This window comes from Molothrus ater, chromosome 5 (genome assembly GCF_012460135.2).
Source record: "Molothrus ater isolate BHLD 08-10-18 breed brown headed cowbird chromosome 5, BPBGC_Mater_1.1, whole genome shotgun sequence".
Taxonomy (NCBI): domain Eukaryota; kingdom Metazoa; phylum Chordata; class Aves; order Passeriformes; family Icteridae; genus Molothrus; species Molothrus ater.
Window position 1 is genome coordinate 7,485,339 of NC_050482.2, and position 27,031 is coordinate 7,512,369.

The 27,031-nt window shown below is 43.6% G+C and overlaps 1 protein-coding gene across 4 annotated transcripts in view; it reads right to left on the reverse strand.

Moving 5' to 3' along the window:
• FRMD4A (FERM domain containing 4A) overlaps positions 1–27,031 on the reverse strand; it is a 367,728-nt gene that overhangs the window by 258,252 nt on the left and 82,445 nt on the right. Inside the window, exon 1 of one of the 4 annotated variants that reach the window (XM_036400312.2) lies at positions 23,503–23,982. The exons of the other annotated variants lie outside the window; for them this stretch is intronic. Within the exon in view, the coding sequence (XP_036256205.1) occupies positions 23,503–23,535 (33 nt within the window). The 5' untranslated portion in view covers positions 23,536–23,982. Of the gene's footprint in view, positions 1–23,502; positions 23,983–27,031 lie in introns of those variants that run through there. 4 annotated transcript variants of the gene reach the window in all.

Sequence of the window (27,031 nt, forward strand, 5' to 3'; positions counted from 1 at the left end):
AGATGTCAAAGTATCCTGGCAGTCCAATTATTACTCATAGAATCCTGAGAAATCCTATGTACTTACATTATATTTTTAATTAGTTCACAAGTTAGGCAACAGTTGATAACATAACACTTAACATTTCAGGAAAAGCTCAGCAATAAACAGGTGCTTTGTTACTGCACTCCCTTCTTTTTCAATTACAGGGAGAATAATGTTTTTACAAGGAATCAAACAAAGGTTAATTTGCAATTAGAATTTTATGATGGGAAGAGGCTCTGTTGCTGTGTTCTGTGACTCACAAGTACATCTCTGAGATGCAGAAAGGAAAGGGAGGTCAAAAAAATATTCCACAGAGATGTTCAGATGCTTGTCCATTGGACAGCAGTTCCCAGCTCAAATTATATTGAATTAATGAGGACAGCGAAATGAAAATTTACCCACATAGAGATTAGGAGGAAAAGGAAATAGGAGTTTTTCTATTCTTTGTAGGAATGGCAGACTGGGAGGGTCACAGACATCTTTGATGAAAAATCCTTTCCTTAGGATTTTTCCTCCTGAGAAGCTGAGAGGCCTCAGGAACAAAATGTAAACAGTGATTATCTGCTGCTGTGGAATGCAACAGGTGGATCTGTGATTGGTCTCATTGTTGTTTGTAATTAGAGTTGTTTGTAATTAATGGCCAATCACAGCCCAGCTGGCTCAGGCTCTCTGTCCGAGCCACAAACCATTGTTATCATTCCTTTCTATTCTTCGCTTAGCTAGCCTTTTGATGAAACCTTTTCTTCTATTCTTTTAGTATAGTTTTAATGTAATATATATCATAAAATAATAAATCAAGCCTTCTGAAACATGGAGTCAGATCCTTCATCTCTTCCCTCATCCTCGAACCCCTGTGAACACCATCACACTGGGAGATTAGGGCAGTTGCCAAAAACTGCAGCCAAAATAGGCAGAGAACACCTATGCCTTGGCTTCTGGCTTGGTGCCTCATTAAAAGGTAAATTCTGATTTTATGTTCTTTCTTCTCTGGTGCCACATGAATCATTGCAGTCTGGATGGGGGTAGAATTCACAGGATGGGATTAAATCTACAGAAATAGCCCATGGCCCCTTGCTGTGGAGGGATCAAGAAATAAAGAAATTCGAGGAGGAGTGGATGAGAGCCTATATCCAGGTGTCTGCTGGAGGCCACCTCTTGCCTGCCCACACCTGTACTGGCCACGCTGCTGCCTGAGTGGCATCTGAATTGCTCTGCATGTTTTTTTGGGTACTGAGGCTCTGCTCTGGTAACTTCAGTTAAATAACACAGCAATAATGACTAATGCACAGCCATTCCCAAAAACGAGATGTGTGCAGGGGAAAGGGGGAGATTCTGCTTAGAAAGGAAAAGCCTAAAATAAATCAAGGTGTAGTAAAGCTCCAGGAGCTGTTTGCAGTGGGGTTCTGAGGTCTGCAGTGCCCTTGGCTGGCTTGATCCACCCTTCCCTGACCATCTAATGGGAGGACAGGGACACCTTACTCACTGCCAGGACACTAATGAGAGGGGACCTCTTACCTGTCTAGAAAGGAAAATAATCCTTGCTCTTCCTGGCAGACAGGACACCCCTCCTTCTGCTGCTAAAGTCATGCCTGGAGATTGGCCCAGTGGGTAAATTTAATGTGCAGGATGCTGCCATGGCTAAGGAGGGTGAGGCTCTTGTCTTTTCTCCAGGAGCAGGAATCTGTGAGTGAAATGAGCTGTATTTGAGACTTTAGGCTTGTCCTGTTCTGCTGCCCAGGGCCAGAACAAGGATTGGAACTCCAATTAGTCACCAATTTCCTTATCCTAAAACAATAATTGATCTGTAAGACTTCCTTGCTATTGAGCTATATTTTTTCAACTGAGATTTGTTTATAAAGGCAAGGTGTACATTTATCTTCAGTGCAGCACAGGCAAATTTGGACATTGATTTTGTGGTTTTTTTCTTAGCTAGCTCTTGAAATGGATGAACAACAATGATTTGCAGATTTTGGCAGAGTCCCTGCCTGGTATGGCCACACAGTGGCAAGCAAAGCAATTAAGCAGGATGAGGATATACTATCTCAGCAATGAGAAGGTTCTGCCATGAAAAAATAGTGTGCAAGTGTCCAGATATCTTGGCTCAATTGTTTATGAATATTTCTAAATATCCTAAGTCATCAATATTCACCATAAATCAGAAAAAAATAGTACATGATGTTTGTATATGTTATCTGACTTTTAAGCCTCTGGGTTTTCAATAATCCTTTGGGTTTTACCCTTAAGCTGCTTGTAGCAATCATAAAGCTAAGTTGTGCTTTAAAATGAAATCTGGCAACTTCCAGTAAAACTTGATTTCAGGAGCTAAGGATCTAAAAGCCCTTCTGATAACATCAGATTAATTGTAAAACTATTCTAAAACAGTTGGAGTTGACACCTGCAGTCTGATGAACTGGTGCTTTCCAAGTCCTAAGCAGAAGGTGGGGGAAAAAAAAATGGAAGAAACAGTCTGTAGCCAGCTTGGAGCTTACATCCATCTACATCTTCCTGACACCCTTGTTCAACTGGGCAAGGGAAGAGGAGGATTTGGAGTGAATCAGTTGTGGTCTTCCAGTATGTAAAGGGAGCCTACAAGAAAGATTGAGAGAAGCCTTTTACAAGAGCCTGGAGTGACAGGACAAGGGGAATGGATTCAGACTGGAAGAGGGTAAGCTTAGATTGGATATTAGAGAGAAATTCTTTACTGGGAGGGTGGTGAGGCACTATAACAGGCATCCCAGAGAAGCTGTGCTCACCCCATCCTTGGAAGTGCACAAGGTCAGTTTGGATGGAGCTTGACCACCCTGCTCTAGTGAAAGGTGTCCCTGTCCATGCCAGGGGGGCTGGAATGAGATGATCTTTAATGTCCCTTCCAACCCAGGCCATTCTGTATTCTATGAAGAGTACACAAGCAATGCAAGATGCTTTATTTTCCATGCATGTTTATAATTTTCCCTCCTGAATCCCAGCTGTGTCACTGTCATATTTTCTGGAAAAATCCCTTTACCAGGATTTTGTCTCCTGGGAAGCTGAGAGGCCTCAGAGAAAAATGAAAACAATAATTATCTGATTGCTTCTCCTGTGTTTTACTGCTTTGGAATGTGGTTGGAGATTGTTTACCCAACATGTGAATTGTTTTTACTTAATGACCAATCACAGTCAGGCTGTGTTGGGACTCTAGAGTGTCACAGGTTTTTCATTAGTATCTTGTTAATCCTTCTGTCTGTATCCTTTCTCTATTCTTTAATATAGTTTTAGTATAGCATTCTTTAATGTAATATAGATCATACAATAATCAATTAGCCTTCTGAGAACATGGAGTCACATTCATCATTTCCTTCCTGCCACGGGGGATCCCAAGAAAATACCACACAGCTGTGGGTTCTTCCTAGACATTTAAAGGAGGTAGGAAAGTGATATCTGCTTGGATGTGTACTTCAGGAGCTGAGCAGGATGATCAACCTTGTGGCATGGCAAACTACCTGGGTCTTTGTCAGTGACTGTGCATGTTGGAAACTTGCATGCACTTTTGAGGTAACACTCCATGGTGCAGTAGGGTTGAGCTAAGGAACCATTCAGTATTGCCAAGAAATGCACTCCTTCCCAGAAGATGCTCCCAGAAAAGGAACCACACCAGTCTCAGCTGAAGTGGGGCAACTTCTCTTCGGCTTCTCTGTGTTCAGATGCTCCCTTGCTATTTAGCTTGTGCTCTCGCTTGGTGGGTTTCAAACTCCATGAAGAAATTTGGAGAAGTAGCCCTGGAGGAGCCTAGGGCAAATCATGGAGTGTCCCAAACTCCGGGCCCTCCTCAGCAGAAGGCAGGAGCATCCCTTGCCATGATCAATGGCCCTGGTGCTGGGGCCAGGCATTGTGTGCTCTGGAAGGGGTCATCGCCACACAACACCTTAAATCAACCTGTCTTCCCTCACATTTAAAACTTCCCTTGATTAATGGTGCTGAAAACCTGATAAATGAGAATCAGCCAAGTTGTGCATACAGATATCTGGGCAGATTAAATAATTAATAATCCTGTAATTAATAAAGACAGATACTGGCTTTTTCTGAACTTTCCCTCCTCCTCTTCTCGCACAGACTTTCAAAAGGTTTTTGACAAAAATAACTACAGACACCAGACACTAATCCTGCTTTCTGGGGGAGGGGGCCCCGCTGCTTTATTAACGTGGCAAAATCTGTGCATACATTTGAGCAGTAATGAGATCTCCAGGGCAAAGCATGACATCTGCTCCAGAACTTCTAAAATACAGGTTAATTTACACCAACCCAACCTCTTTGAAGCCAGGAGGTTTGATTTTCACTTGTAGACTTAATGTAGTAGTGTCTGACAAGCATCCAGCCCTCAAAGGCCTTGCCATTACTTAGCTCCCAGTAAACGAGCCTATCAAAGCACTTTATGAATAATACAACCAAATAATCTGTAGGCACAGGAGCAGCTGAGTCCTTGGGCACCATCATGTGAGTGGTCACTTGCCCCAGAGGTGACCATGCCTGCAGGGATGGACCAAATGCTCTCAACCTCACCATAATTTCCGCTGTAGAAATCAAGAAATTCAAGCCCCCAAGGATCAGACAAATGGATCTAATAGAAAAGGTAAAACTAAAGTTAGAGTTTGTTTTTTAAGAGGAGACCAAGCTACTTGTTTCTCTTACTTTTCTGGTCAAACACTGTATTTCTTGTTTCTTCTGTTGTTTTTTTCTGTTGGGTTTTTTTTTGTTTTTGTTTTGTTTTGGTTTTTTTGTTGTTGTTGTTGTTCTTTTTTTTTTTGGTTGTTGTTGATTTGTCTGTTTGGTTTTTTTCTTTTTGATAGCTTGGGGTTTTGTTTTGCTTTGTTTTGGATTTTTAAAGAGAGAAAAAAACCAGCCAAGGTATTACAACAAAATTATCAATGTAGTTAATTTTTAAAAATGCATCTAGAAAGCAGAGACCATTTCTGGTGGGTGATGGTGGAACTGGGCCATTTCTTCAAAAGCTGTATGGAAATTATTTCAAGTCGTGGTCCCTCCACCCCTTTGCACCTTCTTGTCAGAGCATATTCATTTGTGACCATTCAGTTCAGGTCCTCATGGAATTAAAAATGGTCCTTAGGACAAACACAGTATTTTTCTTAGGAGAAAACCAATATTCTTGGTGTCTAACTTGAGTTCTGATGCCAGTGCCCAACAGAACCTTTCACTTTTGTTAAACCAATTTATCTAAAGTCGTTTATCCCTTGGAAGGTTTACTGAGAGTTCAATTACACCCTATCAGCATTTCCATGAGGAGATTTTGTACAGGACTCAGTTCTTCAAGCTGAAGTTAAGTTCATAATGAGCTCTCAGGGACAACAGTTGAGGCTGAGCAAATTCAGATTGCAAATAAGGATATAATCTTTTTCCTTCTTTCAGTTTGTTGGTTATTTTTTATGTTGTTAAGAAGAATGTTTGCTAATATCTACAACAACCTATTAGGGGCATATAGCAGCATATTGACCAGCTGCAGATTTTCAAGCAGCTCTTTCAAAAATATATGCCACTTGCTTTTCAAAATTTATGGACTTGATACAGAAATCACTGGATTATTTTCTGATGCAGAAGGCTGCTAATGTTTTCTGGCCCTTGAAATCCATTAACTCACAAATTTGAATAAGATAAAGCAATTGAAAAACAAAGGCCACTAGGACAGAGATGAGTCAGGTGCAGATGTGTCTTAGACAAATCAATTTCTTTTCCCTTGTCTGAAAGGCGCTTCTGACAAATTATTTAATGAGATTATCCTAAATCTTTTTCACAGAAGTCAGCCTTAAATCTGATTTTAGAGATTACCTGCTGCAATAATCCAGACATAATTCCTAAAATGCACTCAGGAATGCTGGGTCCAGTACAGGACACATTTATGCTACACGAGAACTGCAAATTCCCTGAGAAGCCCTGGGAGCTTGGGAAAAGGTACTGTGTGTAATGCACACTTGCCAAACACAAATCAAATATATTAAAAATAAAAAAAAAAAGAGAGCAAAATTAATGGAGCTTTATGGACATTATCAGGAATGCAGCAGGAAGTAATCAAGTACAAGATCACGTTGCTTGTGTGACTGTTGCCATGACATTCAAAAAGCACTTAGTGTTATCATAGACTATGAATATTCTGTTGGCTGATTGATAGTCTGTGGCTTTTTTTTCCTTGTAAGCAAATGCAATGACAATATTAAGCAATTACTGATAATGTCACCCAGCTGCTTTCCTGCTGCCTGGGCGACAGGAATTCTGAACTGCAGAAAAAACAAATTTATTAAAGGATGGAGCATCACCCTCTGCTCGCTGGGGTTGTGTTTGACCAGGCAGAGCACAGCAGAAGGCTTCATTTTCAGCAAATGAAAGAAACACATCCTCAGTAAACTTTACTAGGGGAAGTACCATGGGGCTTATTTAGCTCTGATTAGATCAATGAGACTCTCTAAACACAGCAATTAAAAATACAATTGGTAGCAATGTAGCCTGCTTTAAACATCTGCACGCCTGAGAAGTTCATACAGGAATAAACTTGTTAAGGTACATTTCCTGATTAGTAAATAATCAATATGCAAGGTGTTTGCTAGCTTCACATGGAGCAATTATAAGGGCCAAATTTTCCTCAGCTAAGTGTTTCACCAGCCTGCTGCCAAGAGCTACTGCATAGGGCTTAATTTATGGGTTATTTACCAGATTGTGTCCATCTTTTCCCTTAATTATCCAGCAAGGACTGTATGTCCCAGCATGCAATGTCTGACTGTGAGCCAAGCAGAATTTTGGGCTTGGATCAAGGACTAAATGTTGGCTCCTGCTGTTGCTGGGTGTGATGGAGTCACTGGAAGCAAAATGGGAAGATCTGCAGTGAAGCTTGGAATTTGGGATTGTAGCCTTTGGCTACAAACTTGACCTGGATCTGATGGCCAGGACTAAAATATCAGCACCCTATGAAACTGCTTTCAACACTGAGGACTTGGCAGATACCTCCACTATTTCATTCTTGAAACAGGGGGAGTTTTAGCTGCACTTCTGTGCCAAGGTTTTATTAGTTGTCCCAGAAAAGAGAAATCAGGTCACACTTCAGAGATGCAGAGAGGTCATCTCCTCCCACCACTTGTGCTGCTCCCTCCTGAGGTGCTCAGGGTAAGATCTGGTCCAAAGTGTGCAGAGTCTCAGTTTCATGGCTTGCAGGGGAGGTTAAAGGCTGGCTTCTTGCTTGCTGTGAATCATTGCTACATGTGGAGTCAAAGAAAATATCTTTACACATGATAAAGATCCAACCCTAAATTCATAGGGATTATAGTCTCTCTAAACCCTATAAAATGTAACAGAGGTGAATATCCTGCTCATGGGCTTTTAAAGCATTTTATGTCAGGGGTTTTATTTTATTTTACATTAATCTTTATAGGGGGGTTAAAGTAAAACTGTAGCACTAATAACATTTTCTCTTATATTTTGCAACACTTTGCCAATAAAAATTGGCATTTTGGTATGTGCAGAGAGAAAAATACCAGAGGCTGACAAATTAGAAAAAATGTGAGAGGTTTCACAACAAAAACAGGCATTAGCTTACCAGCTGGGTAAATCTTCATGACATGTAAAAGATAATTTCAAAAATAGCGTTTTGAATCCCAAAGTGCACATGAGTTAAGAGCAAAATGCTATATTACAATAATAATAATAAAAAAATATATATTTAAGGCAGATCTCATCTGAGAGATGTGTTCAGGATGTATATGAAGGGAGATGTAGGACACACAGATTGTGTCCACATTTGCACACCACCTTGTAATAAGGTATTGGACAATTTCTGGGAGACAACAGTGGGAATGATTAGGATATAGAAAACATGACCAGTGAAGAAAGGTTAAGTGATGCAGGATTCTTTGGTCCACAAAAGAAAGAGAAGCCTGAGGGGCTGTGAAACAGATTGTGATGGAAAGGTGTAAGATAGGGATTAATTACAAGAGAAGGACAATCTGGTTTACTCTGCAGGAAGAAATGAAGTGGGCTTAGAAAAACTTCTTTAAGGGTAAGACTAGATGAGCACTGAGAGAGGAGCTGGTTACCTGGGAGTCAAATGTCCTCTTTGAAATATTGAGAATAGTTTGTGCATACTCCTACAGTGAACAGTGCAAATGTGCCTGTTTTCTGTCCAAGCCTGAGAGCCTTCCAAGCCTAATTTTTAAATAAATTTTACTATATACTGAGATAGTTTGGCATATGCTGTTTCCTGAGCAGTTTATAAACAGACAGAGCTTCAGAATATTCTTTTGAAAGGTGTGTAGGTGGGCAGGTATTACAACTTCAGTGTAGAAAACTGGGGGAGAGAAAAACGTAGGTTAAGTAATTTCCCTAAGGCCAAGGAAGCAACAAGCATGTCAGACAAGGTTCAACTACAAGCATTTCTGCATCCAGCAATCCTCAGAAGCCCACACCCACCCTTTCCATCTCAGAGCATCTACCTTTCAGGGCTCAATTTTCATCTGCCTCTATTTTCATACAGTTGCCTGGCAGCTTCCTTGTTTTTTCCTCCTGAGCACTTTGTTGGTCCCCACATCAATAATTGCACAGTTTGAGTTTGTGGCTGCCTTATGACAGGTGAACACAGCTCCTAAGCAGCCTCCAAACTCTTCTACCAAAGCTCTGCTGAGCTGCCTAAAGCATAGGAGTGACCCAAGATTTTGTCCCAGTGAGCAAAAGTCTGTCACCAATGACACCACCAAACCTCCAGGAACAAGGGCTGGATCAGACGGGAGGGGATTTTTCCTTCTTGCCTAGAAGATGGTCAGCACATGGCAAGAGTGCAGGTAGCAGTGCTCATTGATTGCCCAACCTATTCCCTTAAACAAATCCCCAGGAAAAACCTCCTAGCCAGCTCAGAATGTCAGTTTCAGAAGGAAAGAAACAATATTTGGGATTTGATCAGCTTTTATTTGGCATTGGGACAACGTGAGGGCTGGTGTTCTGTGAGTTCTTGACAAAGGAGGTTGCTTTCTCTGAGCACACCACAAACTCACTTAAGGATGAGAGCTCTGTCTGCCAAAGCAACAAATACAACAGTGGTATCACTTCAGATTGACAGCCATTGCTTTTTTTCTTTATTCCCTTCATTGTTTTTCAATTCACTTAGAAGGCAGCCATGGCCTTGAGGGACTGGGAACAATCACATTTAGAATAGTACAGATGTAATTCAATAATTCTCATTTTTTTCTCACTGAGACTTGCTCGTTCACCAACATATCCTTCCACTTTCTTCTGCCTTTCTACATAAGGTATGGAATCCCTAACAATATGCCAGATATTAATTAATCTCTCACAATCAGCTGGTTGGAGGACCCTGTTATCACCACAGGTTCTTTTAGAGTCAAGCCAGAAAATCTTTATGTCTTGATTTGGAGGATTGATGCCAAAGCATGGCTGACTCCTGTGTGGAATTACCTCCTGTGTGTGCCACAGCAGCAGCACAGCCCTTCCTGGGCAGCCCCAGCCCCGTGAGCCCCAGCAGCCACAGCTAATTTGTGCATATGCTGCTGTTGGATGGGTGCCACGCAATTCAGAGGATGCCCTGGAGGCATTGACATTCCTCATCTCACAGTGAGGGAGGTGGGGGAAGGCAGCAGAAGTTTATGGGGTGTTATCCATGGGAGTGTGTTATTTCAACATCATTTGTACAAATCTGTGAGTCTTGGGTTTTCTGTGGTTGAAATGGCTCCCAAGGTATTAAGAGTCTTTTTTCCCAGCCCTGTGACCGAGGAAGAAGTCGATATTCCTGGACTCTGGTTTTCAAGGTTGTTTATTTTCTCTTATCTATGACGTTCTCTCTCTGACCTGCTGAGATCTGTCCAGCAGGTCGGGTTGTGGCACAGTGACCACCTTGGGGCAGTGTTAGTTTTTTATACTAAGAACTACGTGCACTTTATTTACAACAATTTTCCAATACCTATCACCTATGTTAGACAGTCTGTCTCTACTCTAAACCAATCCAGAAGTGTCACCATCACAGCAGAAGATGGAAGACAAGAAGAAGAAGAAGGAGAAGAAGAAGAAGCAGAAGAAGGACAGGACATGCCCAGATTCCTCCATCTTGCCTCTTGAACCCCCGTTCTAAATCCCCAAATTCTACTTTTTCACTCTGTGACAAATTCACTACCATTCTACTCAAACTCTTGTGGCTTGTAAATCTTCACACAAAGTTGGTAATTGTTTCCATGGGTTAAAACCAAAGGCACAGGTGTTTTTTACTCCATGCCAAGGTCTCTGAGCCCCTGCCACGGTCTCCACTCATCCAGGGCAGTCAGAGGAATGTCCTGGGTCTGACAGTGAGGAGGATTCAGGGTAGGGAGCAAACACAAAGAGGGTTCTGAGGCCCATGTGGAAAACTCTGAAAGTCCCTGTTTGCTGAAGAAGATGGTGATGAGGCAGCATGGGGAACTGATGGTGCTGGACTGGAAAATGCTTGTAAGTGTTTGTAACCCCTACTCCCAGGACAAGGCCCATCAGCTAGATCCTTGTGAAGCCCTGAAAACAAAAAAAGGTATCAAAATCTTCATCCCTCCTGAGGAAGAACTGAAACACTGAACAGCAAGGACGCCAGAGTTCTTCAGAACCTTGGTATCAAACCAAAGGACCTAAAAGTTCCAAAGGACCAGAGCCAAGATCTTGCCATGACAAAGATGGCAAGATCCATCTCCTTTCCACCAGAGAACTTGTGGGGTGCAGGGCCCCTGTGGGTGAGTTTCTTTGGGCTATCCCAGAGCCCCTGGCCCTGGGGAATCCATCAGCTGAGTGTTCTGAGCTCCTGCTGCAGCCTTGACTTAGACTGAGAGAAATGCTCATGCTTTGACCAAGACATCTTGGAAGCAAGATTACAAACTGGAAAAGCTTTGACAGGAAAATTTTAAGCCAAATTTCCACCCTGTGCTGCTCCTAGAGACTCAGTGAGTCCCATTACTGTCTGGCAAAAGGATCTTGGCTCCATGATCCATCCCAAGCTGTGTCCACATGGTCCATCTCTAGGACTACCTAGGAATGGTAAAAATCTTTGCTTTTTCAAGTCTGGCATGGACAGGACTGTGTCTATCCTCTTTGTCAACATATTATAGGGAGGAAAGCACTCTGTGTCACTCCTCACTGCCTCACTCATGCATTTAAAAAGCCACAAAATATATAGAATAAATTAATTTTAAATGCTCCACTTTCAGCTGCACTGATTTTGGGAGAATTACATTCTCTCCCACCATTAGTGCATTTATCCCCCAGTGCTAAAATGTGTACACTGAGGCTTCAGTACTGCTGGCTAATTCAGGAGTGCTGTCATCACCATAAAAGGAAGAAAATCGATTCAAATCAAAACCCCACAAACAAACTATGACCTTATTCAAATTAAAAAAAAACCCCAATCCCAGCTTCTAACAGCTGTGGTAGGATGCCAGAGAAGCTGAGAAGCCACACAAGATGCACAGCATTGATTACTGTGCAATAATGATTTCCCTTCAGCCCACAGACCCCACTGTATCCTTCATTCAGAATTCCAGAGCACATCTGGAAGTAAAACACACACCAGACCTCACTGGGGGTTGCAGGTTAAGTATTGCACTTAGGTTTTATGGAGCAGAGGAGTAGATAAATTCTGTCAAATTAATGTAAATGCTCAGCAATAATTTTTTGCTTCTGAGAGTCTTTAAGTGCTTTTTTAGGGTTTGGAAATATTTCTGTGTTTTTCATTTTGTGAATAGGCATGAATCTCTCCGCGGTCCTGATATTCAAATTGTTTTTGTTTGTTGAATTTATCAGTTATTTGCTGGAAATTAGAGTTTTAAATAATTCCTTGTTCTTGGTCCTTATTTTGCACTTTCTGGAGCATCATAGAGACAAAGGAGTGGCCACACTCTTGGCTGAATACAAACTGGCACAGCTCCTTCAAGGAACAGCTCCCTCAAGGGTGGTGGTATAACACAAGTTTGCATCACTGACTCCATGCCCTGCATTTCATTCCCTTTGGGTTTCATTTTTTGACATTAATTCTTTTACAACATACGTAATAGTCAAGATAGCTTTATTTCATCTCCCTGTTTGTTCTGTGGGTGATATCTCCCAGGGAAGATTAATGACTTAAGCTGATTTAATGGTGTGAATACTTTCCACAGGGGAAAAAAAAAAAAAAAAAGGAAAAGAAAAGAAAAAGAAGCCCCTTCTCTTTTCTGCCCAGATTGAAAAATGTTATCTTCTCTTGAGTTTTTTGGGGGGATGTTTCTCCATTGGTATGTGTTGTTTTCCAGTCTTTGATAGCCTCCTAAATTATTTTACCATCTTTCTGTACATCTGTGGTGTTCCCATATTAATGTGAGTCATTCCCACCAATAAGCCTGGGACTGGGCTGAATGCATGAGAAACTAGAATTTATCTCTACTGAGTTTCAGGAGTTTTGCCAGGAAAGACTTTGACCCTACACTGTTGTAGTCCCATTCACCTGCTTGTTCTGCTCCCCTTCCCTTTTCTTCCTGGTCTATCCAGGAGAAAAGCCAGCTCACTTGGCAAAAGAGGTTTGTTATGTCTGTGGGAGAGGTTTGAAATATGCGGCTGATGTTTCCCCTTGCCCTTGCTGAGGCACCAGGACACTGTTACCACCATTTAAAATGATGTTCAAAAAATCCTCAAACCCAGACACACGTGACAAAACTGTGCTCTAAGCCAAAAATAGAAGAAAAGTACTTAGAACTTGTAAAGAGCTGGTTGGAGTTTAAATAAATGCCAAAAAATTACTTTTTTGTTAATTTTTTTCTTCTCAATCTACCTGACAGTCTACATTCATAATAATGTGGTGCTTACTAACTAGAAAATTTGCACTCAACAAGAATGCAAAGACCATTAGTAAATGCACAAGAGTGATTTAAAATAGGGTAACTACTGGCATATGCAGACACATATTTCTAAAAATGAGTTGCAAAACATCATAAAAGTCACACCCATTTCACAAAGCTTTCTTTACTGCCCTATCAAATGGGGGAAAGTAATCAGATCCAGCTTTCATGTGGACAAAGACATTTATTCCAGGCAAAGATGGCATACAGAGAGATGCAAATGGGAGGACACAAATTCCCTCCCCACCCTCACCACATGGTTTTCCTCTCAGTGCTGTGTTTGGGTTTGTGCATTCAAAGCTGCCCAGCATTTCCATACAGTCAGTTCAGCCCTGCTCACACCTACTCCCACCAATGTCTGTTTTGTCAGCCTGGCTTACTCCAAAAAGGTGCAAGGAGAAATGATTAACTGCAGTCAATTTATGTGGAATTCTTAGATGGAATGAATAACATTAGCTTAAGCAAGAAAATAGCCAGGTGACAGCAGTCATGTGCTTGCTGATATTATACACCTCATTGAGTGGATATCAGGGTGAAAATTTAGAAAAGGCCAGGCATGAGTGGATGTTTCATGATGCAATTTTTAATTGCATGATCAGATGCTCCCTTCACCGTAACCTCTGCACCCATATTTTCCTTCTTCCTTGTGTGGGGTAGAGCTGCCTTAAGGATGAATCAGGGGAGGTGTCTGCTCTGTAAAGGGCTCCTTGGCATTTGTGGCAGACAGAAGGTGCACAAGGAATGAAGCAGGAGAGTGCTGCAGAAGCTGGAGAAGTCTTTGGGTGAAGATACGTGGTGATTGACTCATATACCCCAAACTTTTACTAATGATCCTTGACGTCTAAGCTTTATTTTTGGGTTTCTGAGAGACACTCCTAGCACATGAAGAAAGCCTGGGCTCTACCAGAAGCAAATGGTGAGGGTATGAACACAGAAAGTGATGTATGATGTTGAGGATACAGAGAAGTCAGAAATGGCCCAAAACTGAAAGAGACCTTAAATGATTCCTTCATGGCTCAATTCTACATCAGTTAAACAGAGACAAACCAGAGCATGATTACAGGTTTTGATGAACTTTGATACTGTTGTAATTAATGTTTCAGAAAAATAACACACAAAAAAAGAGAAAAATTCTGTTTTCAGGACAGTATTGAGTAAATAAGACCTAGGTTATTTGGAAGGAAATGAGGAAAATAAGGAATAGCTGCTCATTATCTAAGCACTGTCCATCTTATGCAGGAGACAAGAAGAAACCCATGAAAAAAACATTTGTGGGACTGCATTTTTAGATGGGATAGGGCTGCAGGGATGTCCCTTGCTCCAGTATTTCCCAACTTTTCATCTTGACGGTGTTCCCTCTTTAAAAAGCAGCTTTACAGGTGTCATTTCACCATGAACATCCAGCTGGGACAGGGGTTTGGGCTGAAGGGGGTTTCCATGCCATGGGCACAAGTGCTCCGCCTCATCTCTGCCCCTCTACCCCTGCCTCCAGAACTTATCTCTTTAGTACTGGTTGCCTCTTCTCAAACTCCTTTTTCCAGCCCTAATCCTCTGTCCACATGCTCCCCTCCTCCTAGACTGCTTATTCCAGCTCAGATTGTGTTTCCCCTGCACTTGAGCCTTGTTTTCCGCGCTGCTGTGGGTGTCAGCTGGGATCCCAGGGATGCAGCACAGGCTTCCTGTCCCACACATTGGGAGTCTCCAGTTTTACAGAGACAAGAGCAGATCCTGGCTTAAAGCTCAGATGAGCAGGTCCCAGCCTAGGTGTTTCTCAGCCATCTCTACCAGGGTGCCGTCAGCAGCAGCAGAAAGTGACACCCAAATTCCAGTGAGGGTGTGAGCACTGAGGCCCTGGTGCCATGGATGGGTATCTGATGTTATGAAGACACATTTAATCTCCCATCTCACTTGATCTTTCTCTAAAGACCACAATACATTAGGGGAGGGGTTTTGCCAGCCCTAATGAGGCTAAATATTGCCTTATTTGTGCCATAGAATTCTTTGGCCTGATCATGGAATATTTGCTGAAAAGATTAGTCTTATAAGTAATTAGTCTTTCTGGAAAAGAATATCAGTGGTACCAGATAATACTCTAACTCCCTCTATCCACAACAATTTAATCTCTTCTAAATGAAATCCATTTTTCTAAAGAAAAATTACTTCCACAGTATTATTGGGAATCTGGCCATGGAGAGATTCAACTTTAGATGAAGCAGTAATAATTTCACCTAACTTTGTATTTCAACTCCTAAGCTACTAGAATTAATTGAGCATGTAATTAAGGAAGGGTTTTCTTACCAATGTGCTCATGCCTATAATTAAAATCTCACACAAATGTGTGTGTGCAAGAATAGGTCAGGGCAGAGAAGAGACCAAAGTGTCTGACAGGTTTACATCAAAGGACCTGAGCTCCTGCAGCTCTGAGCCAGAGGGAGGGGAGGAAGGGAAGACAGGACTGGCTGATAACTCACTTGATATATTGTTTTTGACCTCCTGCCTTCAAAGCCCCAAGTGGTTTGAGTGCTGTCTACCCAGGAGATGTCTTCTACCTTTAATGTTCCTTCAGCAGAGCCAAGCTTTGCAAGTGTTTATGCCACCCAGAGCAGAGGAGTGATGGTATCTGCCTGTTTTCAGAGGGACTGGATGGGTTTGGCTGCTGCTTTGGGCTGTGCCTCATCAGTGCTGTGGCCCAGGGGATCCCATGTCATGTCCTGAGAGCCACCACTTTCCACTGGTGTTTTTTGATGGGAGAGCCATGAACAAGATTTTGTAGGGAAAAAAAAAAAAGAAAAAAAAAAGGAGCGGTGCATTTTTACTGCTGATATTTATACTGCATTTACCACTAAATCAGCCTTAAATAGCTGTTCAGCCTGTTGTGTGGGACCCAAGTCAATGGTTCTGCCTCAGGACAGCTGCATTTGGGGAGATTTTCCTGTTCTGAACATGAGGAGATGTTGGGTGCTGCACAGCGCTGCCACAACAGCTGAGCTCCTGCACAAAATGAACAGGGGCTTTCCCTAGAAAACCCCAAACAAATCACCAAGATGGGGACTTGGAGCTTGAAGAGAAGAAGGGATTGAGACACTCAGCTGGTCTGCCATGTGTTGTGATACCCTGTGACTGTATCCTCATAGGATAATCAAGCCAAGGACTAAGACACCAAGGAAAAACAGGTGTGGATGAATGTTGCATAAAAGAAGCTACCCTGAAGAGGGAAACTGCTCTCTCATTTGTTAATATCTGCTGTGGTCAGGGAAACAGGACTTTGTCTGTTTATTGCTATTGTAATATGCTTATAAATCACATCAAAAAGACACCTGCATCTGTCCTCTGCTCTCCTCTGAACTGGAGCAACCTGAAGGGCTGGGGATTTTTGTCTTGCTGGTTGAATTCCAAACAGGGTCAGAGTTTTGGTCTCACAGATTTGGTGGGGTTTATACTGCAATGTAGATAAAGGAGGCAGGCAGGGAAAGCTAAGGTACATTGGGTGTGTGCTCTCAGGAGGAAAGCCCACATGCCCAGCTGCACACATATTTTCCATTTATTTAAATCCAATAAAATACTATAAGAAATAGCTGACCATTACTGAAGTCTGTGCTGGGGTGCTAAGAGCTATGCTGGCATGCACTGGTTACATATCAGACATTTTTTACATGAATTGTGCATCATGCAAGTGCTTCATTTCCTTCCATAGAGTCCCAAACACTAAACACATGCACTCCCTACCATCACTGCCTTCAGAATGACCTAATACACCAGGCAAACATGCAGGAGAGCTGTTATCCTCCACAGATAACTACCAGGCTGGCATTTTGGGGCAACCATCATTTTTTGCTTCATAATCATCTCACTAATATCTTTCTCATTTTTTCAGCTTTCCCATATTTGCAGCAGTTAAGACTTTGTGACCTTCCCCAGGGAATGCAACCTGTGATTCACAGCTAAAGAGTGGGTGTCTCTGTCTGAGCTCTGCTTTTGAAAAGGGTGGCAAATTGCCTCGACAATAGCTGCCATTAAGTAAAATAATGAAATGACTGGGAAAATGAGTGTTCACCAGTGTATTTTCTCTGCACTTCCTAAAAATGCCCATGACCCACACACTGAGCTAGCAAGCTTTATGCTCTTAGTGCCACTATCATCAGCTTTCTTCCCTCCAGTCTGTGACTTGCCATACTGCATTTTAAAAATTATTATTATTATTATTATTTTGTTGTTGTTGTTGTTGTTGTTGTTGATATTATTGCTATTATTAATTTCATTTTGGCACCTCTGTGGTCTTTGCATAGCCCCCCAGTGCTTTTCTGTGAGGTCCCATGGAAGCCAAGAGAAGATATTTTGGCACTTTCAGGCAACCTCAGCCACATGAAGGTTTAGGGAATGTCAGACCTTCCTGGGGACCTCTGCTACAGCCTGGTTGTGCACAGGCTGAGCAAGACATGGACAATTGAGGCCAGGGTGCAGGTTGGCTTCAGCTGGGACATGGTGCCTGGGCACTGGGAGGTGAGCAGGGCACGTGGGAGCAGTCCCTATTTCCATCTCCTGAAATGATCCAGTGGTATTTGATAGACCATGGGACAGCTTTGGTCACCAGGGCATGCTGTGATCATTCCAGGCTCCAACACAAGAGTGTGCCAAGCCTAAGTGCACCTCCCAGTGATGTGCTCCTGATGCTGAGCTGGTGGTGGCAGAGAGGGAATCAAACTGTGTGAAAGACAGAGCAATGCCAGTATTGTGATTATCCTGGTTCATCTCAGGGGCTGTCTGGTAGTCATGGGAGAACTCAGCAAGAGCTGAACCCACTCAGACTGGTGTGCAGGCCAAGGGTAGATCCTAGGTCAGTGTAGCCTGGACTCACTTGTGCGCCTGAGGATGCTGAGAACGGGCAGCACCCCCAGGCTTTGGATCCTGCATGAAATACCAGAGTCTGAACTGCAGTCCTTCCTCCTTAAAAACTGAGGCAAAAGGCTCCTATTCCCTCCTAACCTTTAGTAGGGAGCATCTGGGGACAGGGATTGTGTTCTCATGATCCAGCACTAAGCATCCAAGTCCCTGTGCTGGATTTTGATGTTCTGCAATGCAATTCCAATTAGCAGTGCAGTGTCCAGCCCAGGGTACACAGAGTTTCCCCTCCCTGGCCAGTGAATAACCCACCCCTGGTGTGACTGGGCACCAGTGCAGGGCCCAGTCAGGCATGGAGCTCACTGCTGTGCTGCAAAGCACAGCCTGGGAGGAAAAATAACCTTTCAGTTTTATGTTCAGTGATATATCGCCTTTAAATCTGAATGGGTTTAGGAAATGTTACAGGACAGAAACTGCTCTGCTTTTCCAGAGGCATAATGTTATGGTACACTTGTTCCAAAGCCAAACTCTGCTCTGAGTTATGCCCCTACATCCTCTCTCCCAGGTATTTATTAAATTATGATTAACAGCAGCCGACATAGGGCTTCATTATTTGTTGAATTGCCTTTCTTTTTAACTATCTACAAGCTCAGGGAATTACATATGGCCTCATTAACCTCTGTGTCAAACTGATAATAAGGCAGGGAAGGAGGTACCCCTTCAGCTGCCTGAGCAGGGGCCCTGTGGAAGGGCTGCTGGGGGAGCACCAGCCCTCCCCAGTTCATCTAAGAGCTCCCTGGGTCTGTGGGAACCTGAAATATTGTGTTTGTGTTTGTGTCACTGCCCATGTGAGGTCACTCCACTGGGGAGATCAGAAGCCCCAAAATAAATAAATAAAACCAGAAATAAATGGCTTTGGAAACCTCACTCTGTGTCATTAGCACCAGTGTGTGTCTATCATGGTGGGATACTCAAAATGAGAGTGAAAACCACAGTTGTATCAAAGCAGGGATCTTGGACTCCATAGGAGTAACATGAAGGCTTTTGGAGGGATGGGGGCAACTTTTGTGTTTTGGTATTCTTAAAAACACCAGGACTGGTTTCACAACATACACAAAGAAATTATTCTGCCTCTTGGCTTTTACAAGAGTGCTCTAAAGTGATTTTAATATTCATAGCTGTCCAGACAGTGCAGGATTCTAACCTGAAATTGTGCAGGATAACTTGTGAGATTAAAGTTTTGAATCTGTTCAAATGTTTTGCTTCATGCAGCTGCACAAAGAAACTGCTTATATAAACTTCTTTTCAGTGCCATTCAGGAAGGGTGAAAAACTACAGGTGTAACCCAGACTCCAGACTTCACTTTCCCAGGGTTAATTTCCCCTCCTGACTTCCTCCCCAACAATCTCAAAGGCCAGCTGTCACAGCCTTTGCTATTTAGGATTCTCAGGGTATAGTGTACTTTCCAAAGTTTCTCTGCTTTGAGCCACTGTGAACTTCTCAAAGTAAGGCACAAGGACAACTCAACCATTCTTTGTGAGAGATCCAGTGGTCAAAAACTAAGTGGCTTTGAAAGCAGAGCCAACAGGCTTAACAAACCAACAGTAACACCATGGGAGTTTGCTAATCCTCAAAATCTACAATAAACAGATAAAGTTAATAAGATTCAATAAACGAGAACAGCCCCATTAATGCTTAAAGAGCACTATCTAAATAGTACACACTTTATTTACTGAGTTCCCTTGCTGAATTTGCTGTACACAGGAACACTCAAAATTCATTATCTTTGGATGCAAAGCTTAGTAAATTTGACAGTAATTAATCTCCATTTACCCTCCGCGTGTGTTTCTGAACAGACGAAAAGTTCATTGAAAAAGTTCTTTCAGCCTCTCTGAAAGAGAAGCAGTGCTTTGATAAACAAAAAAGCACCAAACACAGGCTTCTGAAAGGAAAATAGAGCAGTAGCCAGTTCTGCGTGGTTCGAGCCAGGTGCTCATTGCAAATTCAGTAGCATGCACTGGCAAGTGTCAGCAGCAGAGAAACTAAAATTACTGAAATTCTTATGCCATGGTAATTTGCTGAAGGCGATGCACTGAGGGTTAAGGCAAATTGTGCATGTGTTGAGGATTATAAAACAAATTAAAATGGAGGCTAACAAAAGGACTGCAATATTTATGCATTTCTTCATTCTTTTCACTTTGTGGTACTCAATCAACTTCACAGTCTCTTAAGGTGGCATGGGGACATTGCTATTGTGTACATTCACTTGCTCTGAAAACGGGGGCTCAGACATCCTAGGCTACAGAATTTAACTGGTTCTGGTAATAATTTATAAGTACCTCTATTAACCTACCAAATATTTACAACCCAGCCATTACTTCTAATCAAGTGAAATTTAATCATCAACACAAAAAATGCAATAACTTTGCTGTTCAGTGCATTCTACTAATCTGCTTCAATTTTGATATGCCAGCCCATTTTACCAGGTATCCTACAATTCCTGCATCTGTGCACCCTGATTATACAAAAGCAGAAATGTTTTAGCCACCCACAGCTTGCTGCAGTGGAGTCCATCACACAGTGTAATGTGCTTAGTGTTCAATACCCAATTTACCAAATATTTTAAAGAGCTTCTAAAGTACCCACTGTATGATCACCCAGCACGGCCCAGCAACCAAATGGGTTATTACCTTGTGATATAAGAAATAAGAAACAAGTTCTCTATGAAATAGGCTCCTGGTTGTACATTCCCAGCCCTCTGCTGGCAAGCGCTGCCATGGAGCTGGTTGGAGAAGTGAGGACGTGGTGTCCATGCCTCTGTCCAGTGCCTCAGCTCCAGCCCTCCTGCACAATCAACTGGACTTCTGTAGCCAAGATGTGCCCACCTGTCCCTCTGTCAGTGGATGACAACCTCTGTGAACAACAGGGACCAAAGAGCTGACAGCAATCTCATTTTCAAATGCCACCATGAGATTCACCCAAGCCCACCTGCAGGGATTTAGAGCTCGTTTTAATTCCAGGGACCTTTGCATTTGGCTATCAGAGGCAGATGTAGGCTGCCCTCATCTGCTGGTGACAGACTGTGAGAAGTGCCTGCAGAGTCAGCTCCTGCCCCTACTTACCCATGGAAACAAAGAAAATTCTTTGGTTTTGGTTTTCTGTCTAGATTTGAGCAGGCTAGATAGAGCTCCTTGGGACTCTAAGGATAAAATGGAGTCTGTATTTGCATTTCACTGTGGCAGGGAGATGTTTTCACACAGGTTCAACTCTTGGAGCTCCCAGATGCTCCAGGCTCTTTCCAGGCAGCTCTGCCAGAAATGACCAGAAGCCCACTGTCCTTCATGTCACTGTACAAACCAAAGGACAAAAAACCTTCTAACTAGTCCCCAACAGTTTCAGCCTTGGTGTAAAACAAGTGACAACAGATGGGATCAGACAGACGGGCGAATAGAGGAGGAAAATGAGGCAGCATCAGGGAGTGGAACAGGCAGGGGTCTCAGCATGTTGGCAGCCTCACTGTTGTCAAGTTTTTTTGTGTAGTAATCACATATTAACGTTGTGTTTGGAGATTTAATAGATTTTACACTTGATTATCTGGCAGGGAGCAGGGAGCCACTGCCAGTCATGAAACATCTTGGAAATGAGAGAAGTTTTCAAATCTATTCAAGTGACCCATGCATTGTTGTTTCTCTGAAAGGTAAAGATGTAAGGGCCAAATCCTGACCTTTATTTCAGTCTGTTTGAAATCTCCATCAGCTGCCATGGAGCTACTCTGGATTAACAGCAACGTAACACCAACGTCAGGGTCCGGATCTTCCAGAGAATCCCACTGATCCTACACCATTGCTATAGCTGATTTAAAATCACATTTCTTTGCCTTGAGAAGATTTTCCCACACACAAAGGAGGTCAGAATCTCTCTCTTTCTCTAATATTAAGGCAGATTGTGATCCAAAGGATCATGTCTATACTCCCAAGCATGCTCTTCTATAGGATCAATAAATTGACAGTGGTAATTTAGATTACACTTTATGGATGGTGTTAGTGGGATTTACACTCCAGCTACGAAGCAGATCAGATGAACAAACAGAATACCCAGTCCTGGACCACTTCCCTTACTCTGTCATTTTTATAGCTTCCCACATGCTGCAGGTGCTGATACTACACAGGTCTGACTGTAATCCACACATCAGCCTGAGCTCACCAGTCCTGGGAAAGACTGCCTTCAGCAGTCCTTTCAAGCCTGGTTAGAGCAGCAGAATGGAAACATCAGCTAAACCGACGAAAGTTATGTTTTCTAATAATGGAAATGAGATGGAAATGTTGGACAGCTGCTAGAGGTTTCCTCTATTATCTGATTTTTAAAAAATAGTACTGGGAAATGCCTTGCAAAGCCTAACATTAATGTATGTATTCCTCAGTAATGAGAGATATGAATGGCTGGGTCTATAATCCCTTATAAATCTTTCATTCTAAAAACTGCCCATAGCATTGTTCTTGGTAATGGAGAGCTATATGAAGTTGGCAGGTTCTTTTTTAAATTATCAACTTACTGCTCAAGACAAAAAACCTGAATTAAAGTGGAAAAAAATTACTTCCCTGGAGAATTGCAGTGCAGACATTTGCTGGCAAATTATTTTTATTTAAATCACTTTTCTTGGTTTTAATATTGAAAAGACTTTAAATCATTGAAGAGCCTTTAATTTAGGATAGTGAATGGCAGGGATGTAATTGAGGAAACCAGACTAGCTGATCTGCTTCAGCACAGGGGCTGGACCAGACAATTTCTCAGAATTTTTTCAAGTCTGGCATTTACAGAAAGCAACTCTTGTCTGACTGCCCCTTCAAAACTGTTTGCATCTAAGACATACAAAGACACCCTGTTGCCAGCAAGAATTGCCAGTGAATTCCAATTCTTCCAGTCTTGAGATACAATACAACAGAGTTGGATTGGATGTGGTGATGGGCTGAAATCAGAAGGATTTACCCAAGGCAGTTACCACATGGGATGGAGGCAGTGACTAAATAAAATGCAATCAGGATTCAGTCTATCCCCAAGGACCACAAAGAATAATGGCATGGGGAGAAATTTTACCAACTAAACCATCGCTGTTTTTCCTCTGTCTTTTCCCTGCTGGAATTCAAGTTTCTCTAATACTGAGGGTTCCTGTCAAACCTTTAAAGAGAGTTGAGAGTGTGAGAAGGCAGCAGACAAGTGCAGCAATCCCTTAGCTCTGCACGCTCACTCTGTGTTACAGCTTTCTGCTCTGGGTCCACAACAAGAGGTCTGGCATCCTGGCAGGGTGTTTGGGCACAAAATCACCCACTTTGCTGGCCCGTGCCCCCCTTGCTGCTGCCAACACCTGGCTGGGGTATCCCGGTGTCCCCATCCATCCATCCATCCATCCCTGTGCCGCAGGGAAGGTCCGCGTCCCCCGGGGAGCCCGCACAGACACACAGACACAATGAGAGCCTCCAACTGGAAATTCAAACAAAAATATGGCTGTCTACTCCAAAAGGCAAACTCATTTACAAAGGTCATCTCTGTCGAGGAAGAGTGATGCGTTACTCCCCTCTTGGAGGCAACTGCTGTCGCTGCTCTGCCGAGTTACATTCACCAGCATAGTTTTGAAAAATAAGAAAGAAAAAAAAAAAGAGGCAGGAAAGAAAAGAGACAAAAGCCCGGCAAGCCCCCTATTCACAGAGCTCGCCCCGCAACTCCCCTTCCCCTCGCCGGGTAAATTGAGCTTCAAAAGACACGAATATCTTTCCCCTACCTTCGTTCTCATCGGAGACAGAAGCCCTTCCATGTTGCTCCGATCCTCATGCCAATCCTGGTCCTCCAACTTAGTCTCTCGTGCCCGTCTCAAGCAGCCCACACGAAGCAGAGCATGTCAGGGACACCGTCCAGGGCAGCTCAGCCCGCTGCCAAGCCGCGATCCTCAGCCGCGGGGAGGGAGCCCCGCTCCCGGAGACACCTTCCTCCCTGTCCCTCCTCCTCTCTGGCTCTCTGTGCATAATCTGCCCGCAGCTATGTTTGTACCATCGCGCCTGACAAACGATCCCTGCCTTACGTAATGCATCCAGCCCAGGACGGGCGATCCCAGCCCCTTCCCGCAGGGATGGAAGGTGCGGGACCCTTCCCGCAGGGATGCGAGGTGCGGGACCCTGCCCTGCCTATTGTGCCGCTGATGCTGCTCCGCTCTCCCTGCGAGCGACGGAAGCACCGAGGAAAAACTTCGTCACCGTGGCAGATCGTGGATTCCCCGGTACTGACTTAAAAGGGTGTAATCCTCATGGCAAGCCTCAGCCTTGCAGGAGGTTTTCCCTGCTCGGGAAACGCCAACAGTTGGAGCATTTTCTGCTGGGCGCGTTTGCTGCCAGAATGACCAAACCCACGCTGAAAGGGAGTTCCTGTCAATTGTCAGCCGGGAATTCAGGGAGAGAAAGGAAGAAAAGCGCACTAAACAAAAGGAATATACTCCTGCAAAGTTGGTCAGCAAAAGGTACTCCCTGAACGCATTTCAATTAGCATTTTAATTCAGATCAGAGGGTGTCTTTGTGGAGAATTCCCTGATTGCCCCTGCTTTATGCATTTTGTTTTCCATCGTGAGGTGATGCTAGGAGTGAAGCTCTTTCAGAAAAATACAACTGAAAAATGAGGTTCACACCTAGAAACACACCAGTGTTGAGTCCACAGGACCAGACCAGACCAGTGCAAAGTAAAACCCTCTTGAATGCCATCAAATGAGCACAGCTGCCCATCACTGCTCTGAAGGTCAGCTCCCCCCGGGGCCACCCCACTTCCTAACACAAATACAAAAAGGATTCCCTTCCTCATCCCAGGGGGTAACCTTCCACATACCAGTACCCAATTGCTGTCCAAAAGCAAAATTAAAAACCCTGTTACACCACCAGAACTTGATTTTCAGTGTTAGAAAAATCACTGTCAGGCTGGCTGGAGCACATTACAGGTGGAAATTTCTAATGCCCTTTAACACCAACTCTTGCTATGTGCTGCAAGCTACATGCTCAGGGACTGTTGCTGTCTGATTCATGAACTGAGCTGGGTCTGGTTAACTCCTGAAAATACCACATGTTCTCTGGATGATGATGGGGATTCACCTCAATTAACTCCACCAACTAAAACTCTGCTTTCTGGTCCAAGCCAGCCACTGAGGCTCCTGCAAAACCAAAACCAGTTCTTTCTCAAAGAGATTGGCTGCTCACACCAGGGACCATCTCTGACCCCATGTATCCTTCATGCTCAGCTCAGGCTCCTGGAGGGTGCACTGAGAAGGAGAAGGTGCAATGGAAAATGCTCATGGTTGGTTCATGGTATCCCAGGGAGCAAAGCCTGGCGTGAACCCAGAGACAGACAAAACTCCTGCCCTTCAAGCCCCAGCAGAAGTGCTCTCAGACAGTGACACATATGAGGGTGTTCAACCCCACACATCCCTTTTCTTCTCTATCTCTTCCAGTCCTTTTGACCATGTAGATATAGCAGTTTAAGACCGTTTTTCTTATTATTCTTTATGGGGTAAAAACAGGGGAGGGAGGTGCCCCCTACAGTGATTAATATTAATTTCAAGCAGAATTAAGTGTTCTCAGCCAAAGTCAGGTTCTTATCAAACCTGAATGAATCTGATCATATCATACTGAAGGCAGAGATAAGTTTTCCAGAGCTAAAGAGACTGTAGAATGCTGGCAGGCTCATCCATTTCTTGCTGGCTGTATATAAATGTGTTTTGCTATTGGTATTTCCAAGACTTTAATAAGACTTTGAATAAATGGCAGCAGGAATTCCAGGCTCCAATAAGACAAGGCTGTTGTGATATTTCTGCTGTACAGCATCGTGCCAGGCTCTGATGAAAGGTTTACAAGTCTGTGCATCTGTGAAGCATCATCTTGTCCAAATTGTCAGGGGAATTTGACTGCCCATAGCTTCAAGAGGAACATAAAGGGAGAGGAGCTTTTGGGTGTTTTGGAGATGTCAGGTCAGGTGGTCCAGGTTAAATGCAATAGGATAATATGGATGATGCACCCATGGCAGTGTATGAACACCCAGTTCTCTTAAAGCTCAGCTCTGCTGTGAACTCAGCTACACCACAGTGCCTCATGAGCTCACGAGCTTCCCTATGTTATCTCTGTTTACAGGCAAAAAAAAAAAAAAAAAGGCATTTCTCCTAAAGTCCAAAAGAATAATTCAGTCTGGGACCAGAAAAGCAAGCTGGGGCCTTTCTGGTTCAGCAGCACTCAAAGCCTCTCTGATCTGAATGGATTGGGAATTGTGCTGATACTGCATGAGTCAGAGCAGAGCCCAGCTCAGCAGGATGAGCAGGAATGGGAAAGAGTGAAAGAGTATGGTGCTGTTTGAGCAGCACCAATGGCTGTGGGCCAGCAGTGTCTCCTCATCCAGGGAGTGCAAGCTGTGACCCCCCAGCTGCATCCCAAGGATGCTCTGGGTCCCTGGTTATTAGTTACCAGCTCCTGCATGGCATTGCCATGAGCCACAGCTGAAGTGGTGTGTGTGACAGCAAGGTCTGTTCACATCCACCTTCATCAGTGGGGCCAGGGGACCCCAGGGGTTCTGCCTGAGTGTAGTTTTGTCTTGGCTCCTTGGAGAGCCTGGCAATCCCCTGTAAGAGCTGGAGCATCACTGGGTGGATGGGTATCGTGCATCACATCATCCTCCTCTCAAACTCCAGGCACCAGGTGTGACTAGAGCTGTACCAGCACCTTGGCAGATCCTGCCAAGGATCCTGCTGTACCAGCATCCTGCTCTGCTTTAGCCTGTGCAGCCACCAGCCTGCCCTCCTTGTGCTACAGGAGCAGGATGAACACTTGGTGTGCTCCAGACTGCTTGCAACCCCTCCTTCACGTTCTGAGCAGCAATTTTACAACTAAAATTGTAGGAGTGAGCCAAGGAAGTTCAACTGAAATTGTGGGAGCCAAGGAAGTTTATCTTCACTTCAAAATGAGAGCTTTGGTTGCTGTAGCTGGGGGAGCAGTGCCCCAGCAGCGTGTGCCATGGTCTGACACCTCGTTCCTCTGCTGGGCTGCCACTCACAGCAACGCTCAAATTACTGCAGACTCGTTCTGCAGCCTCTGCTCCTGCCATTTCACATCAAAGGCACTGCACAGGCAAAAGGAGCATGTGAACACTTGTATCCTCATTCTATTTCTGGAGAGGGGAGCAGCATTTGACTCAGATCCTGGGCAGCTACACCCAGAGTATCTCAGGCTCTCAAACTCTGGAAGAAGGGACCAACTTGTCTGGTTTGCACAGGTGCTGCAGAGGTTCAT